Source organism: Carassius carassius, chromosome 23 (assembly GCF_963082965.1).
Source record: "Carassius carassius chromosome 23, fCarCar2.1, whole genome shotgun sequence".
Classification (NCBI taxonomy): Eukaryota; Metazoa; Chordata; class Actinopteri; order Cypriniformes; family Cyprinidae; genus Carassius; species Carassius carassius.
The window spans coordinates 21,253,052-21,270,309 of NC_081777.1; the positions used below are offsets into that span (position 1 = coordinate 21,253,052).

Genomic DNA, 17,258 nt, shown 5'->3' on the forward strand with positions numbered 1-17,258 from the left:
ATGAAAATCTGAAAATTCAACATGAAAAATTAATTTCTAAGCAAATATTGTATAAGTGCATTTAAACTTACTGAAAGACTCTGGTCTGGTACAGCATTGTGTCTTTGAAACGGATGGGTCCAGTATCACACTGGTATTTGGCGTAATCACATGTGGCACTAACTATCAGCTCCATCTCTCTTGAGGAGTTCTCCACCACAGAGTGAGGAGGCTCCGGGTCTGTCGCTACTACCTAATCACAGTGACAAGATTATACGTTTCAATTTAACACCTTTAATATCTTAACATGTGATTCATCGAATAATGCTTCAAATGAACGACTACTAGTCAACCAGAATTTTTTTTAGACAAGGGCAGCCCTTTTCTATAGCAATTGCAACTTTATATTCCGCACTTGATATTTAATACCTACCACTTCACAGTATATCTCTCAGTTGCGACTTCATAGAGTATCTTGCAATTGTGAATTCATATTTAATAACTGCCACATAATATCTCCCAATTGCTACAATATACCGAACAATTGCCATGTTATTTTTCTTCATATCTAATTACAACTTTTATTCCTGTGACTTTTTTATCTCACAATGCGACTTTATATGTTAAACTAAAAAATAAAGTTAATGAAGTACCTCCAGTAAACAGATCACTGTCATCTCTATCACTGATTCTACGAAACGCACCTTCCGTTTGGTTGGTTGTTGTGGTGACTTTTCTACATCCATCCATTTAACAGTCCTATGACAGTCATCCCAGTCTGGGACCTGGTCTACAGGCTGCTGAAAGGTAATACTGCTGAGTTTACATTTTATTGTTTGTGCATTCAGCACAATGGGCTCCTCTGAGCAGAAGTTCACTGTCACAACTTTGGAGCAATCAGCGTGCAAGTGACCAACTTGTGGAGAAAAGCTCAGCTGTGGACCACAGGGAAGCCATTCAAAGCGTAGCACCTTGGAGCTGCTTGGGTTTGTCATGGTGAAAGTTTCTTGGTAAGTGCGGCCCATGTGACAGTCTCCAAAATTCAGAAGGTCAGAGACACCTGAGGAAAGAATTAAGATGGGATAATTACCATAATTACCAAAAGTGGTTACTGAAACCAAAACTATCCATAAAATAAATGGTACAATTTTTATTTTAATCATGCTTTAGACATGATTAGCAAAAATCACTTTATTAACTTGCATTTACTTTCAATGCTGTCCTGTTGAACTTTGCTGCCAATGTTGTCCAGGATGATGATGTCATGGTAACCCTCACCCACAAGCTGCACCACTGTCTGATCATACTGGTTATCCTTTACCATTAACTTCAAGCAGGCCTCAAATTTCTGAGCCACCTTTGGATGAAACCCAACCTGGAATTCTGCTTGTTGTCCAGCCATGAGGTTCAGAGAGGCTACATGCACTAGTTGTGTCTCTGAAGAGGATCAAAAGTGCAGCTATGTTACATACATTTGATTTTAATATGTTTCTGTTGCATATCTCATGCTAATGTTCTCTTTATTTCAATTTCCTGCTTATGGTTGCCTGCCTCGAGCTAAATGTTTATACACAAGTCATAGAAGAAACAGACTCTAATTGATCTATTTATTGATCTATTTATTAACCTATAAACAATGACAACCAGTCTAATGAAGGTCCAAAACAATCTGCTACTGTTTGTGTTATTGGCTTCATAGCTCATTTGAAAAGCAAATCGAAACAGCATTTTGCAGAAATGAATGTCTATGCAGACTCTTCATTTGTGTTTATGGCTTGCCTTCTTTGGGATTGCTTTCTATTTGTGAGGAGGCCAGTCTGCAAACAGTTCCAGGAGCAGCTTTAAGAGTGAAAACATCCAGGTGACACTGTAGTACAATGCTAACCTGCAAATACAAGGAAAGAATGGATTACTACAATTAAATTCTGAGAAATAGAAACTTAGCTGAAAACTACTGATCTTACTTGTGCATGCACATTGCCATTGTTCTTGATCACTAATGGAAGAGTCTGCCTTCGTCCCACCAATAAGCGCTTAAACTGCAGCACTGGCTGACCTCGATTAGTCCTCTGAATAGGTCTCAGAACTGTGATGCAGGGCAAATTGCCTTCACCCATTAGATCAAACACCAGAGCTTTGGGTTTGGTGGCAGAAGCTTGACTGTGTTATAAAACAGAATGGCTAAAGCCTCGACTAAATATCAACAACCATCTAAACAGTTTAAACCTGTATTGAAAACAGTTACCTTGCAGTCCCTTTCAGAAGTGCCTCAAACACAGCATGATATGTGTGCATAGTCAAAGGAGAAAAGGTGATGGTGGCAAAAGTATGAGAGTGGCTGGGGATACACAACTTTGTAGGGGTCACCTCAAAAACCTCTGCATTGTGCGCTGTCGTCTTAAAAAAAAACGTTAACAGAAATGTTAGGCAAAGAGACAGTTAAGCAACTGTTACAATATTTCAAAACATATAAAATTGCTATAAAATTTTTACAAATTCGGCAGAATAACATCAATAGTGAAAGAAACCCCCTCTCACATACACACCTTGACAGTTTTGATCACCAGGCTGAGTTCACAGGACACTTTTCCTGGATTGGTCAGCCGGAACTGGGCTTTGGCTGAATGACCCACCAGTACATTGTTGAAGACAAACTTGTTCTCGTCCTGTACATAGATGCCCATACTGTCCCGGTATTGCTCACACTGTAGCATGCTACTGTTCTTACAGATTCGGTGCTCCTCAAAGATAGAAGCAATGTCTGTACTCGCTATTCCTGTGAACAATACAGTGATCAATTTTACACTATAATTCATACTAGTGTAATAAACTTTATTTTTAAGCAGCAAGCCATTAATTAAAGACTTCATGAGCCCAGAGGCAGAGCTAGACCATGGGGCCCACTGAGCCTAGAGGTGGAGCTGCACCAGAGGACCTACTGAGCCCTGGGGTGCACCCACAACACCACAGGGCCCACTAAACCCAGAGGCATGCACTAAAAGGTGGATAATGGCAGGTAGAGTTCAATAAAATAAAAATAACTGATGGCTAATATAAAATAAAAAATATAAAAAGTTATCAAGACCAGAATACGAATCCTTACACATTGAGGATGTATTGTATAAATTAAGGTTAAATAAGTTACATAAAATTGGTGCCTCTCTTCAATAAAGAGGACAATTTATGCCATTAGTGAGTCATCAAAATACTCAACTCTTATGAACCATCAAAGAATGAACAAAAAAAAATTCATAATAATAGAAAGTACTTCATAGAACATTATATAGAATCATTCATAGTCACAAACCTGGCATACAAACTTCTGCTATTAGCTTGTATGGAATCCCGTCAGGGTTGTCAGAGGGGTCTCTGTCAGTGATGTCTATAGCTAGACATTCCTCCCAACTACCTACATGCTCTGCCTTGCAATCCACAGTAACCACTTGTTGGGCTCCAGGTACCAGAACCCCAAAAGACGGAGACAATGAAAAAATACCACATGTCAAATGTATCTGTAAAAAAAAATGTTAGTTAGTTATTGTACATTCTATAAAGAACTGTAAATAAAGAAATACTTTTCCTGCCTGTGTTGATATGCCAGTCTCATTCTGCACAGTGTGTCGTAATTCACTGGCACTGGGTGGTTTTGTAGCATAACTGTCTTTTGAAGGCTTCTTACTTCCCAAGCTTAAAAGAGAATTAAAAAAAAAAAAAAGAAAAAAAAAAAAAAGAATTTTATATATATATATATATATATATATATATATAGTAGTCAATATTTGAAGTGGATCAAAAAGTTAATAAAGTTGTCTTAAGACAAGAATGTATTTTAGTTTTAAGTAGAAAATTAAGTAGAAATTACTCTGAAAAGATAATTTAAAGTCATTGTTGTGCAAAGCATCAAACAGAGATTACAAAAAGGTTCAGCAGGAAATATTTTGTTTGATAAAATTTATTACATATACTCATTTGGACCATGTGAGTAAATTATGACAGAATTGTCATAATTTAGTTGGGTGAACTATCATTTCAATAATTTATTTTAACTTCAATAATTTATTTTCTTAATTTTATTATTATTACTATGAAAATATTAGATTATTTCTTTAATGAAATGATACTCTAAATAATAAAACTAAAACTTAATGTTTTAATGATTAAGTCATCGAGTCATTTATTCATTCGTTTGATTAGTTCAAATGGCTGATTCATTCAGGAGTGAAGTAAATGGTTCTTTATGAATGGATCATTGAATCATTAGGCTTGTTCGACTTGAAGCGGATCATCACCATCAGATCGATCGGTGTGTGACATCAAAGAACCGCGAGAGTGCATATGGCTACTTGTGCTTTTGAATCGCCCTCGGGGTACTTTGATTTCATATCTGATCGGTCTGTGCAGTGCCACTTCAAAGCCAACGCATATGCCAATGGTTCAACAAGCCAAATGGTTCACCCAATTCGTGGATTAAGAAATGAAATGCTGCTGTGGGGTGCTCGGAGATGAACAGTTCTGATTTGTCTTTATCTTCTGATTGGCAAAACTGAGCAAAACAGACAACATTGTGTCTAAAATAACACAATATTAACTTCTTAATGAACTGTTGTATAAGATGAGTATCACATTTTCACTTGTGTGATCTTGCACTTAGCCTACAGCTCGTGTGATATTTCTTAGTGATGTAAATATGAGACAAAATTTCAAACAGGGGCATTTTGCCCCATATCTTGAATTTAAGGGATATTCTCTAGGCTCCATCACACAGTAAGTTGCTGCCCTGCCTCATATTACTCATCAATCGACTGTATGAAAGGGCAGATGATCCACATACAGTATATATATATATATATATATATATATATATATATATATATATACATATATATATATGTTTTTTTATTAGGGGTTCGAGCACGCAGTAGTGAAATTCTACTGTAATAATTTTGTTATAATTAATTAATAACTTTTTTTTTTACATTAATTATATTTTTACAATAGCCATACCCTCTCCTCTGTGCAGGAACTGGGGCGTTTTTACACATCCTAATGGTGAAACGCATCTCAAAGCTGCCTCTGTTCTCCACAATGAGACTCTGTTTCTTGCGAGAGCCATACACCAGTGGGCCAAAGTTGATATCATTAGAGGGATTGACACTGTATTTGGAGAAAAGAGCCTGGACGGACACCTTGATTGGTATAGTGTTAATGGTCTCGCCACCATCTAAACTGGGCTCAATAACCTGGGGAAAATACAACACAACTTATTATTTTCTGACAGCAGAACTACAATAAAAAATACTGTATGATAAAGAGTCTACTAAGTGGTAAGATTAAAAGACCTGACAGCGAAGGATTGGGCTATCTCTGATGGACATCTCCTGGTTGTGGTGATAAATAATCTGGACAGTACTGGGCTTATTGTTGGGGCGTAATGAGCCTTTCTGAGGAGTGATGGAGAACACTGAGTTCAGATCTGGCATTCCTGGCTCTGTGGCCACTAGAGTAAACCTGTAAGTGAAAATTATTAACAAAAGGAAGGAGAAGAAATGTTCAAGACATCTTTGATGTTTAATAGAAGATATCTATTTATGATATCTATCTATAAATATCTATATACTGTAGTAACTTACTTAAAGGCTATGTCATATTTGCCTTTGTTTTCCAATTTAATAGACCGCTTGACCTCTTCTGATACTTTGATTGTTCCGAAGTCTACTGAACCATCAGAATCTACAACAAATGCAAAAACAGCATCAAATGAATAAAGGGAAATTGTATTGGTCACTGCGTTTCACAGAACAAAGAAAGTCATACAGGTTTAGAACAAAATGACGGTGAGTAAATGAAAACAGAATTTTAATTTTAGGATGAACTGTCTATTTAACTTTTTTGGAAAATGATGTGATGGTGTGAAGAGGCAATGAGCTGTACCTTCTGGAATGGTTATGTCCAATGCAATATCATAGGCCTCTGCTATAATCTGAATGTTCTCTGAATGTTGAACAATTCCAAGAATGTTCTCCACATCTGACACCTGGTAAACATATATGTCTAATCAGACACATGCAGACAAACTAATTCATACCAGTACATGTACACGAATTATGATTACATTTACTATTTATCTGCATTAAACATCTTCACATTTGTAAACACTGATAATGATTCAATTACAAAAAGCTTGTTTTTAATTCTGCAGTACCTCTAAACAAATGGCCCTCTTCAGTTTGACAGGGTTCTTGGCTATAAAATACATGTGCAGCCTGAAGTCAGAATGAGGCATTATGATGCCTTTGTTCTGAGACACGCTGAATTCATCCCCAAGAATCTCCAGGCCCCTCAGCCTCCAAGCAGCTGGCATAAGGGTGTTATTGCGCAGACATAAACTCTGGGTTTCTTTTCTGCAGACAAAATATGAAATATTTATGAAAAGGATTTTTTCACCCATAATACATCTGATTAATTATAACAATTAACAAAAAATCAGTATATGTTGAAGTTAGAGTAATACAGTAGACCTGTATGGTGGAGTTTTGTCAAACTGGAGCAGCTTGCGGTCTAGCTCCAGTTCAGGCCTGACTCCTATACAGGACAGACGGAAGACAACAGGCTCTGGGTTCCCCTTGATGCAGCACACCAAGCTGTCCTCTATACGTTTAGGGTTATTTGGGTATGCCCACACCATCAGTAGCTGCCAGGAGGATATCAAACATTAATGACAATGGAGCTTAAGTTTATGCATTTTTTGGTGTTAAACTGAGTTTAATGAGACTGAGTCTGAAGATGGTACAAAGGTGGCTAAAAAAGAAAGGTTTCAGTGTGTACAACTTTAAAACACAAGACAAATAAGGAATATGTCCACAAACACACTGAAATTAAAGCTCCAAAAATGATTGCATCATTTCAACCAGACGGTCTTCATAAGGCACATCATAGTTAACCACAAAGGTGGGAAACAAATTTAAGAAATGGCTAGTTAGATTGTTTAGAGCAAATACCGCTTAGTTAATATTTTTAAATCACAAAAAAATGGTTTCCAGCTCAAACAATCCCAAAATTACATTCTGCATATATATAAATTTGCTTACTTTTCGCTCATTGGGTTCCAGTGTCATATTTGGAGGGTCAAGAAGGAAAGTGGTGGCCTTGGTGTCATGTTGAAAGCAAAAAAGGATCTCTGCCTCCATTTTAGAAGTATTGTGAATTACAAACTTGTCCATGTTCTCAGGATATTTTGCTTCTTTATACCTGCGTCAAGAAAACATCATTAATATTACTAAGACCAAATCTACAAACAAATCTATTAGTGAATAACTTTAATAGAAAAGAACTGGTGAGACACTCAATAGTGACAAAAGAGCTCATTTAGCACAGAGAACAACAGGCCAGCACCTGTCCCTGGTCTTTCCACATAGCAGCGGTCCAAACTCATACAGCTCTGACTGGATAATGTAAGTCTTTTGAAGTCCACTCTCAGGCTGCAGACTCTTTTTGCAGCGTGCAAACACAATTCTAATACATAAACACACAGACACTATGTAGTACATGTCCAAGGACAATGATAACTACTGTATATTTCTCTACTGAAATGTTACTCAACTCACTTGGGGTCTCTGCTTATAGATGGGTAAGCACAAATTCCTCTACAGAATAGCTGATAACATCGCTTAGTCCCCATCACCTCAAAGCTGAAAGTCTGATCAAAATTTCCAAGAACAGAAGAGTAAAACCTGATCCTTAGAGTGATGGCTCCATTTGATGGTACAATCCAGCGGAAACTAATGAGTCTGTAAAAGAACAGCAGATTTCAAGGTTTCAGTGAAATGGTTCTATTTATTTGTGATTGTACATGAGGTTTATATGTGTGAGGGACCTCCTTACCCCTGGTTGTACTCTGGGTTAGGTTCCTCAGAAGGTACACTCTGGCCAGGATTAGATGTGTTAGTAATCGTCAGGCCCTCCTGCAGGAAGACAAGTAAACTGCTTTTTAATAAGATTCCATGGTAAAACTAAAATTACATTCTGTATAAATCACTTAAATACCTTATATATGTACAATAGAATTTCTTTAAGGCTTTGGTACCTTAATGATTTCCGATCTCAGGTCTACTTCTTTCTTCTCTGGCAGATCCTCAAAAGACGTGGGCATCAAAAAAGTAAAAGAGCTGTTGGAGAGCTGTGTGTTGGGCACTGATCTTGTCTTAGGGTATGGGACTATGGAGAATATTATAGGTGGTGGAATGGGTGGACCTTTAGGTCCTAACCCTAACCCATCCAAAACCTGAGAAAAACATTTAAAAAATGTACTTGATATTCTATGGATACAAACTTTGTACAACAAAGAACTGTTCCAACATAAAGAGGAACCAAATTACTATACTGTACCTCCTCATGGGAGGGTAGTTTCATGCTACTGATGATCTTGAATCCATCCAGTTGTTCCTTCTCTTTTATAGACAGCCAGATGTAGGGGATAGGCTGTGGAACCACTATCTTTTCCGAGGCCTCGGCACCATCAGCTGACACTTGGGTCTGACTGGGAGCTGGAGACTTCATATCTACAGCCTCCACTTTCAGCTTTTCCTTCTCAGCTTTTTCCTTCTCTCGTTCCTTCTTGCTCTTCTTGGCAGAGGGAGGAGGACAGTTTGTTATGTCTACAGTCTCTTGGGCTTCGGCAGCCATGGGCTGCAATAAGAGACTCTGTGTTCGGTCCCAAAACTGAAGAACGTGTTGGAGTTCTGGCTGATTCTGTTCGTACAGATGGAATCGGGCCAGTAGCTGTCTGTCACTCTCACTGGACTGTTAAAGAACAACAAGAAAATATAGTTTTCAAAACAGATTTCTGATGGAATGTTCTGGAGTCTTCTGATGGTAAGCACACTCAAACCTACCATTTCTTGTTGTAGGTCCTCAGAAAGTGGCAGGGGGTCTTCATGTTTTGGTTTTGTATCCCAGTACTCACTAGGTGTCATCTCCTCTTCTCTTAAATTCTCAAGCTCCTGTTGTCTTCTCTCTTCTTGTTTTTGGTCAAACTTGTCCTGTTCTCTAAAGTAATCCACAAATTCAATTTCACAAACTCATTCTTACCTACAGTTTTTTTTTCTATAAATAAAATTGAGTGAGAAGAACTTAATATATAAATATTTTCTGTCACTACTAAAACTTAAGAAAACCTGTATTCTCATTTAAATCTAATTTATAGGATACACTGCAAGAAATCTTTTTAATTTGTCTTAATTTGAAGATAAACAAAATAAACAAAATAAAATAAGAAGCAAAGATATATATAGTCTTAAGATATTAAGACGTGTTTTTAGAGAATACATCCTGAAATAAACATATTTGTCTTATCCTGTTTGTAAGTTACTTTTTCTTGTTTTAAGCATAAATCAAACATAAATCAAAATTTAAACCTGGGAAAAATTATCTGAAAAGCAGCCTGAATAACTTAAACAACTTTTTAAATTGACTCAAGTTAATGTATCTGGATGCATGTATCTTCTGGAATATAATATTATAATCAATAAAAAATAAAAAATCAGTGTTTATAATATAGGAAGAATCTTGAATTTGTATCAGAACAGTGTAGAGCACCTTAGCTTGAAGATACTGTAGCTGTTAAACAGGTTAATAACATAAATATGGCGACGGTTGTCGAAGGCTTTCAGGATGATCTGGAGCGTTTTACTTGGTGAGTGGCAGTACAGTGTCTCCAATCCGTCAATCACAACACCACAGTGACAGTCGCTAAGCTGTGGCACGGGGGCAAGCAGGACAAAATTACTATATGTCTGCATATCCTGTGATTGACACAAATTAAAAAAAGTGAGTGAAGTGACATTCAGCCAAGTATGGTGACCCATACTCAGAATTCGTGCTCTGCTTTAACCCATCCGAAGTGCACACACACAGAGCAGTGAACACACACACACACACTGTGAACACACACCCGGAGCAGTGGGCAGCCATTAATGCTGCGGCACCCGGGGAGCAGTTGGGGGTTCGATGCCTTGCTCAAGGGCACCTAAGTCGTGGTATTGAAGGTGGAGAGAGAACTGTACATGCACTCCCCCCACTTACAATTCCTGCCGGCCCGAGACTCGAACCCACAACCTTTCGATTGCGGGTCCAAGTCGCTAACCGTTAGGCCATGACTTCCCAAGAAGCATGCGTTCCCATACCGGGAGTCGAACCCGGGTCGCCTGAGTGAAAACCAGGAATCCTAACCACTAGACCGTATGGGATTTGGACAATGATATATGGATATATCAACCATGTATCATATATGTATAGGATATACAAAAAATGTACACACCTGCAGTCTCTCTGACAGGATCTCTACCAACACATCATCAGGCAGTAGGCAGCTAATCAGCCCCAGCTCTTCATTTTGACTGGCACTCACACTCAGACGTCCGTGTACCTGACCATCTGTCTGCAACACACACATACATTTAAAATATTTATTTATACCCATTCTTACATGACACTTACAAACAAGACACAGTACCATACAGTACAGATCCATATGTTACACCATATGTTTGGTTTTATGACAGTATCTTATTGTATTTACTATATTAATGAAGGGAAAACCTGACATTCACACTTTTTTTCTTTTCAATTAGCATTTTTGTATTCCAGTAAAAATGACTGTGATATAGTGTGCGTTTATGTATTGATGTGTATATGTTTATGTATGTTTGTGTATGGTCCTCTATGAATCATCAAAATGCTAATTTGGTGCTCAAGAAAAAAATATATATATATTACAAGAAACTAGTGGTGGGCATAGATCAATTTTTTTAATCTAGATTAATCTCACTGTAATCTTGGAATTAATCTAGATTAATATGGCTCATTTGAATTCTGCCAAAGGCATTCAGAATATGTGTGCTACGAAAATAAAATCATGACTAAAAGTAAGTCTTTTAGAATGGGTTTCTCAAGCCAGGAGGTGCATTAGACCAGGGGCTCATCTCCTGTTTCCAAAACGCGTCCTGTGTGAAAGCAAAATGAGTATGAGTCCGTGCTGCTTCAGCACCACTTATGAAACGCACACGGACTGCATACGCACTGCAGACGGAGTATATGTTTTTTTTATTGCCCAATAAGAGTCTCCAGTTAACACAGCATGTTAACGCCGATAACGGCCCACCACTAGAAGAAACATTACATTTTTGCTTAAGACAAGTAAACTTATATCTTATATAATGCTGCCTCTCAAGTAATTATATAGTTTTAATGATGTTTAGATTAGTTTTACTGGACAACAAGAATTAAATACTATTCAGTCAAAATGTGTTCTGATATGTAGGTGACAAAGTGAAAAGAAATATTGTGTGTTACCAGTGAAGCAGTGCGACCGGAGCTGTTATTCTTTTGTGATTGCCCTGTGATGTTTGTTTTATTTCGGGTTGAGGCAGATGATGGGGGGACTTTAGGATCACTGGGCAGGCTGCCTTCAGCTGTGTGTTTGGCAACTGCCTCAACACTAAGAACACCAGCACCCTGACCAACGGTGGCCATCATATCTGCTGCTGCCTCATCCACTTCCTTCTGAGCATGCACCACAGCAACCTTGGCACATTGTTCCTTTGCCCTCAGGGCTGCAGAGCTGTTCCCTGATGCCACAGCTTCCTGCACCACCTCATCTACACTGAGACACGCTGCTCCATAGTGCTTAGCCAGAGTAACAGCTGTCCTTGTTTTACCTGCACATAGATACTTACATCTGCATCAGAGCAAACTTTCCGACAGGACAAATAGCATACATGGGTAAATCTATAAAATAAAATCTTACCTGACAAAGGGGCACCATAAACAACAATGGCAATGCCCTGGCGATTTAGGGCAGCCTTGCCTTCTGGTGAAAGATCAATGCCCATATGATGAGCAACAACTCTAGAAACAGGGTCATATTCCAGATCCCCCACTGCAGTGCCAGCACTGATGTTGTCTTTAGCCTGTCCTGTGAGGGGAAGAAATATGTTCTCTCTTTTATGTGTAATAATGTACTGAATCATGATACCAATCTCATAAAGAATGCAAATGCATTTAAATTACTGTTGCCCTAGGCTGAATCATACCTTTACCACTGAGTGTTTCACCCTCAGAGAGTGCAGCTGTCTCCCCCTTGTCTTCATCTTCGAGACCCTCCACGGAATCTTAAAAATAGGTTAGAACTATAAGATTCACTCAAAATGAAAAAAGGCAAAAACTGTGATCATGTGCCAAGGCAGATGTGTTTTAGTCTTGTAAACAATTTTGCATCAATCATAAATTATGACCATCTCTGTTGCTGTATTCGGTACCCTGCTTGGGTTCCTGAGAGCTCTGCTCTTTGTAGAAGTCCAACAGTTCCTTTGGCAGACTCTCGCCAGGAGCACGGGGGGGTAGAAGTAACATATTTTGGGCATCGTATCCTTTTAACATTCGCAAGATCTGAGAAGCAGAACAAAAAGACAAATTGGAAGAGGATGAATATACAATGGAAATAACACATATTTGAAGGTCGTTGTTGAAAAATAAGATTCACTGGAAGAACTGAAAATATATACAGTTCAGAGTAAATGAGGCAAATGCTGAAGGTAAAGCTCAGATAATCTGGTCTGAAAAATTCTGAAAAAAGTTAGTCAATGTAAGGAATTTAAATAATACTAGTATGTGATCCTTTACTATCTAAGAGAAAATAAAATAGATATTAAAGATATCTTTTAAAAAATCTAGGAAAAACTCTATTTTGAACCTATTAAGCTCACCTCTTCCTCTTCTAGGTACTGCTTGTCGAAGTCCAGAGAGTAAAACTCTATTGGGAAGGGGCAAGGGTTGTGGACAACCACCTCAGACACCTTCCCTTCCGAGTAGGGTAGGATGGACCCAAAATCTAGTTCTAAGGAGGAAAACTCCAGCTGAGGCTCTTCTCCCTGACCTTGGGTCAGCAGCAGGATCTTCTGAGTGCTCTGAGCCACTGTCATCACTAGCCTCTGAATGTATGCCCTCTGAAGAACACACATCAGAAGGAAAACAACCAGGCCTTTGAACAAAGATACACAGCTGGCTGCAGATCGACTGCAGGCAAAACAATATAGGGGAATTATTTATAACTCAATCATGTTACTTTGACTCCCAATAGAACTACAGACTGTCCTCATCCTACTTACGGAATCAAATTCAGAATGGTACTGATTTGTCTAAGTATTTTATTTATAGAAAATATAAAGTGTATAAAGACTTACAAAATATAGCTAGATTTAACTAGAACTTAGACATCAGAAAGTCCCATTCATAATTATTTCACTACCATTCATCAGTTTGGGATTGGTAAGAAGTCTCTCATTCTCACCAAGTCTGAATTTATTTGATCAAAAATAATACTAATAAATACTGATGCATTTTAAAATAACTGTTTGCCATTTTAAAATATGTGTTATATTGAACATTTGTACTGTATGTAAATTATTCCTGTAATGCCAAAGCTGAATTTTTAGCAGCCATTACTCCAGTCTTCAGTGTCTAATGATACTTTTGAATCATTATAATATGCTGATTGGGTGCTCAAGAAACATTTCTTATTATTATCCATATTAAAAACCGTTGTGCTGTTTCAAATTTGGAGGAAATACTTTTTTAGGATTCTTTGATTAATAGAACATTTAAAAAAAACACAATTTTATTTGAAACATTTTGTAACATTATTAATGTCTTCATTTATCTGATTAAAAGTATTAATGTCTTAGAATTATTTATTTTTTTTGTAATCTGTAGTGTACATGTAAGACTAGTAACTGTGTAACCGTAGCTAGTGTCTGTGTTTCTTTACCCCCTCTGCTGGGCTGAATTTGACCTGCATGTTGGTTCTGTCACCAGGATAAAGCGTGCCATCTGAGGGCAATAACTCAAAGACAACTGGAGGAGGCCGCTGTTTCAGCTGAGCCTGTCTTCTGAGGTACAGAGGGATGTGCTTGTCAATCTGATCACACAACCAAAGAGACAACATCTGGAATAAATTCCAATTCAATTCAATCACAACAAAACTAGACATGTTATCAGAGGAAAAACCACAACAGGAGCGCTGAAGTATCCTCATAGCACAGTCTGATCTAAAAAAAACTGATTAGCAGCAACAAACACACCACAAAGATGAATGAATCTCATCACCGTGACCAACACCCATTAATATTAAGCAGATACATATATAATTAATTTCTAAACTAACTCAGCTTATTAATGATGCAAATAAGTCTCAGAGTCAACATGAACTAACAAACTAACTTTCTTAATACATGATCATAATCTTACAGCGAATGATTCATCACTTATTCCAAATACAAAAATGATTCTGGCTCTTTGTTTGTTTGTTCTGAACAAGGCTTGTACCTTCTTTGGTCGTTCTTCCTGTCTGATGCTCCACTCACAGGGCACTGGCCCGTCATTGTGCAGCTGGACTGTGATCACCTGACACAGGCCGCACTGGATGCTGTCGAACTGCAGTGTGTCTGTTGACACTGTGAGAGATGGCATGGTGACCTCCGCACATAAACGCACCTGCACTTGGGGCCCCTTAGTCACCTGTCAATCACACAGAAGTGAATGACTCAGCAATTTTAATAAATCAAGTAGCAATAAGCTATAATGTAGAGCACAAATAGCAGTGAGTGACTTCAAGAAGATACTGTATATACTGTACAAACAATGCAAACTAGGTATTATTAATTCTGTAATAATTCATTGACAAAATGCTGCAATTTTGAATTTTTCTGATTTCATATTTTTTGTGTGTCAGAATTTTGCTTACATTTGTTAAAATACCTAGAAGTATTGCAGAATCTTATCAAGTACAAGTCTGTATGAGATTTGTGAATGTGTGAATGTTTATGATGATGGATGTTTGCAGTCTCAAAAGGCCCAAAAAGCCAATATTTCATCTTCATCCAGCATTTCTTTGCTTGTCTCAGATATTTAATGTTGTTTTCATCCAAACCTGTATGGGCATAACTGCATCGATCTTTCCCAGATTGGCCCCACGGGCATCAAACTTCAACTCAAACGTCTCTGTCTCGCAGAAGGGCAAATTCTGCACCCTGTCCAATTCTGTACTAAACCCTGAGCAGAATAAAAATGAATATCAATGCAATGAATAAAGCTCCACAGAATTAAATTTCAAATGATTCATTTTGGAATAACAACAGTAAGAGAAGAAGCTCAACTTGACATCGAACCACAAGCTTCGTAAACAATCTAAACACATCACAGAGATTGACACTTATTTAAACAAGATCTGTTGCTGAAATCGATGTTTTAAATCTACTGACCATTCTGTGGAAAAGACCAACCTGAGCCTGCCAATGAGCTCCTGTCAGCTCTGAAAGATACAGCAACTGGACAAGTGTTGGTTATTTTGACAATGTGGGTAACGATGCTGCCAATGTTGACATAGCCAAAGTCCAGTGTGTACTCAGGCAAGCTTAACCTAAGGAGAAGATCCATCAGACACGCGCTTTGTTTGCTTGCAAAAATGAGAGGTTTCTACATGAATGGACTTACTTGCACAGCTTCTTGAGCCAGTTGTTAGTGGACCCAGATCCTCTTTGATCTGTGAGTTGGTGCTGTTTCTGTACAGCCATGGCATTTTCCTTTACAAGGAGTCGTTCTAACTCAATCTGCAGCAGGGCATCATACTATGGCATACATATATATTATAGCACACACAAAAATTTATATTCAAAGCTGCAGTAATGGTTATTATCACTGCAATTTGATGGATTACATCAAGCTACAAAGACGAAGACATAACATGCAGTTATCACAGACAGACTCACAGTAGGAATGTAGTCTTCTTCAGGTGGCATCTCCTCCTTTACTGTGAACAGCCTGCTCAACACCCCCTCCCTTGAGTTTTCACTTTCCACTGAGTCTTTTGCCTCCTTTAGCAAAGCACCATATATCTCCTCATCTAGCCAGGAAACAGAAACATTGCATAGCTTCTTCTCACATGCCTTATTCAGAAAAGACTTAGTTTGAGATATGAGTACAACGGTCATGTATTTTAGTTCAAATCATAATTTTCTATTTAATCTGAGTCTACTCACTGCTTGCTATTACTGATTCAACTATCTCTTTTTATGAAAGTGAAAGTGACAGTGAAAGGCCTTGTAGTCAAGTATTGACCTTATAATGTAAAAATATCTCTTGAGCAACAAAGCCTGCAATTTCTTCGCTCTTTACTACAAACTGCCTGTGTTAGAAAGCAAAGAATCCGATCAATAGGTAATCAGAAAGCAACACAGTATACCTCCCCTAAGTAATAGCTGCACCATTTGCCACAAGACCTCAGTTCCCACTGAGAGCAAAACTGCTTGTTTCTGAGATAAATATCACTCCTTCAGGCTGGCTGCAGATCAGAGAGGAAAATGGATTTGAACAGTTCTAGCGCAGAGTGTGAGCTAGTTCAAGGTCAAGACCATTATGTCTGTCTGCAATCTGGCACAGTGCAACTGTGTTTGATTAAAGGTTAGGTGAGCCAGGACGAAGGACTGGATTCCTTTCAACTGTATTTGATGAGAGTGAAAGATGGATCATATTCAACAATTTAAAACATCCTATCTGAAATTCTCAATGTGTTCAACAATGTTGTGAAGAGCCGTTGGCCTCAAAATGGCTAATTCATTTATAAGGTTTGATTAATTAGATCATATGAAGATGTATGATGTCTGACTTGGCCAATCACTTAATGGCTATCATTTTTTGTAAGATTAAACGCTTACATAAATTCCTTTTGAGCTTGAAGTTGGGATCAACCAAGTGAAAATGAAAAATCCAAAAAGCACAGAAGAGTCTTGAGATGTGTTCAGGTAAAAAAGCTATCAGAATTTTTTAGAAATAGCCGATATTCTATTCCATTGCTAATGTAAACACTTGCTTATAATGTTTGCCCCACGTAGTTTCTTCTGATTGGTTCACTACTGTGAAAATGGAAAATGATTAGCTACGCTGCATGTCAAAAATTTAACTTCTTAAAAACACATCTCAATACTTGATGCTCAGATGCAAAAAGCTAAAAAAAACTGTGAGACAAGGTGCAAAGACGCCTGTCTAGCAAATTTTTACACCCGAAAATAATTAAAAAGCAGTGCAAGTGCAAGCAAAACACATTTTGTGTGAACATTCCCCAAGAGCACACCTGTCCTCAACAAGCTATGCAATTTGAGGTATAATGAATGTTTATAGCACAAAGTTTAATACTTGATTCAGATCTCTACATACACTACCAAAAGTCT

General features: G+C 37.9%; 1 protein-coding gene and 1 non-coding gene across 2 annotated transcripts in view; both read right to left on the minus strand.

The window, feature by feature from the left end:
- The window catches only part of hydin (HYDIN axonemal central pair apparatus protein), a 73,703-nt gene that overhangs the window by 8,627 nt on the left and 47,818 nt on the right, over nt 1-17,258 (minus strand). Inside the window, exons 28-62 of the mRNA XM_059506475.1 lie at nt 15,801-15,934; nt 15,526-15,659; nt 15,315-15,451; nt 14,963-15,084; nt 14,359-14,550; nt 13,802-13,951; nt 12,741-12,980; nt 12,294-12,423; nt 12,069-12,146; nt 11,783-11,950; nt 11,329-11,693; nt 10,295-10,414; nt 9,574-9,731; nt 8,871-9,024; nt 8,365-8,778; nt 8,063-8,260; nt 7,861-7,940; nt 7,584-7,766; nt 7,372-7,491; nt 7,068-7,227; nt 6,498-6,670; nt 6,182-6,380; nt 5,911-6,013; nt 5,610-5,709; nt 5,319-5,487; nt 4,984-5,219; nt 3,564-3,666; nt 3,287-3,491; nt 2,526-2,755; nt 2,225-2,376; nt 1,944-2,139; nt 1,759-1,864; nt 1,189-1,416; nt 680-1,039; nt 72-228 (exon numbers count right to left, since the gene is read on the minus strand). Coding sequence (XP_059362458.1) covers nt 72-228; nt 680-1,039; nt 1,189-1,416; nt 1,759-1,864; nt 1,944-2,139; nt 2,225-2,376; nt 2,526-2,755; nt 3,287-3,491; nt 3,564-3,666; nt 4,984-5,219; nt 5,319-5,487; nt 5,610-5,709; nt 5,911-6,013; nt 6,182-6,380; nt 6,498-6,670; nt 7,068-7,227; nt 7,372-7,491; nt 7,584-7,766; nt 7,861-7,940; nt 8,063-8,260; nt 8,365-8,778; nt 8,871-9,024; nt 9,574-9,731; nt 10,295-10,414; nt 11,329-11,693; nt 11,783-11,950; nt 12,069-12,146; nt 12,294-12,423; nt 12,741-12,980; nt 13,802-13,951; nt 14,359-14,550; nt 14,963-15,084; nt 15,315-15,451; nt 15,526-15,659; nt 15,801-15,934 — 6,154 coding nt within the window. The remainder of the gene's footprint in view (nt 1-71; nt 229-679; nt 1,040-1,188; nt 1,417-1,758; nt 1,865-1,943; nt 2,140-2,224; nt 2,377-2,525; nt 2,756-3,286; nt 3,492-3,563; nt 3,667-4,983; nt 5,220-5,318; nt 5,488-5,609; nt 5,710-5,910; nt 6,014-6,181; nt 6,381-6,497; nt 6,671-7,067; nt 7,228-7,371; nt 7,492-7,583; nt 7,767-7,860; nt 7,941-8,062; nt 8,261-8,364; nt 8,779-8,870; nt 9,025-9,573; nt 9,732-10,294; nt 10,415-11,328; nt 11,694-11,782; nt 11,951-12,068; nt 12,147-12,293; nt 12,424-12,740; nt 12,981-13,801; nt 13,952-14,358; nt 14,551-14,962; nt 15,085-15,314; nt 15,452-15,525; nt 15,660-15,800; nt 15,935-17,258) is intronic.
- On the minus strand, nt 10,152-10,223 carry trnae-uuc (transfer RNA glutamic acid (anticodon UUC)). Its single transcript has one exon. It is a non-coding gene; the product is annotated as a tRNA-Glu (tRNA).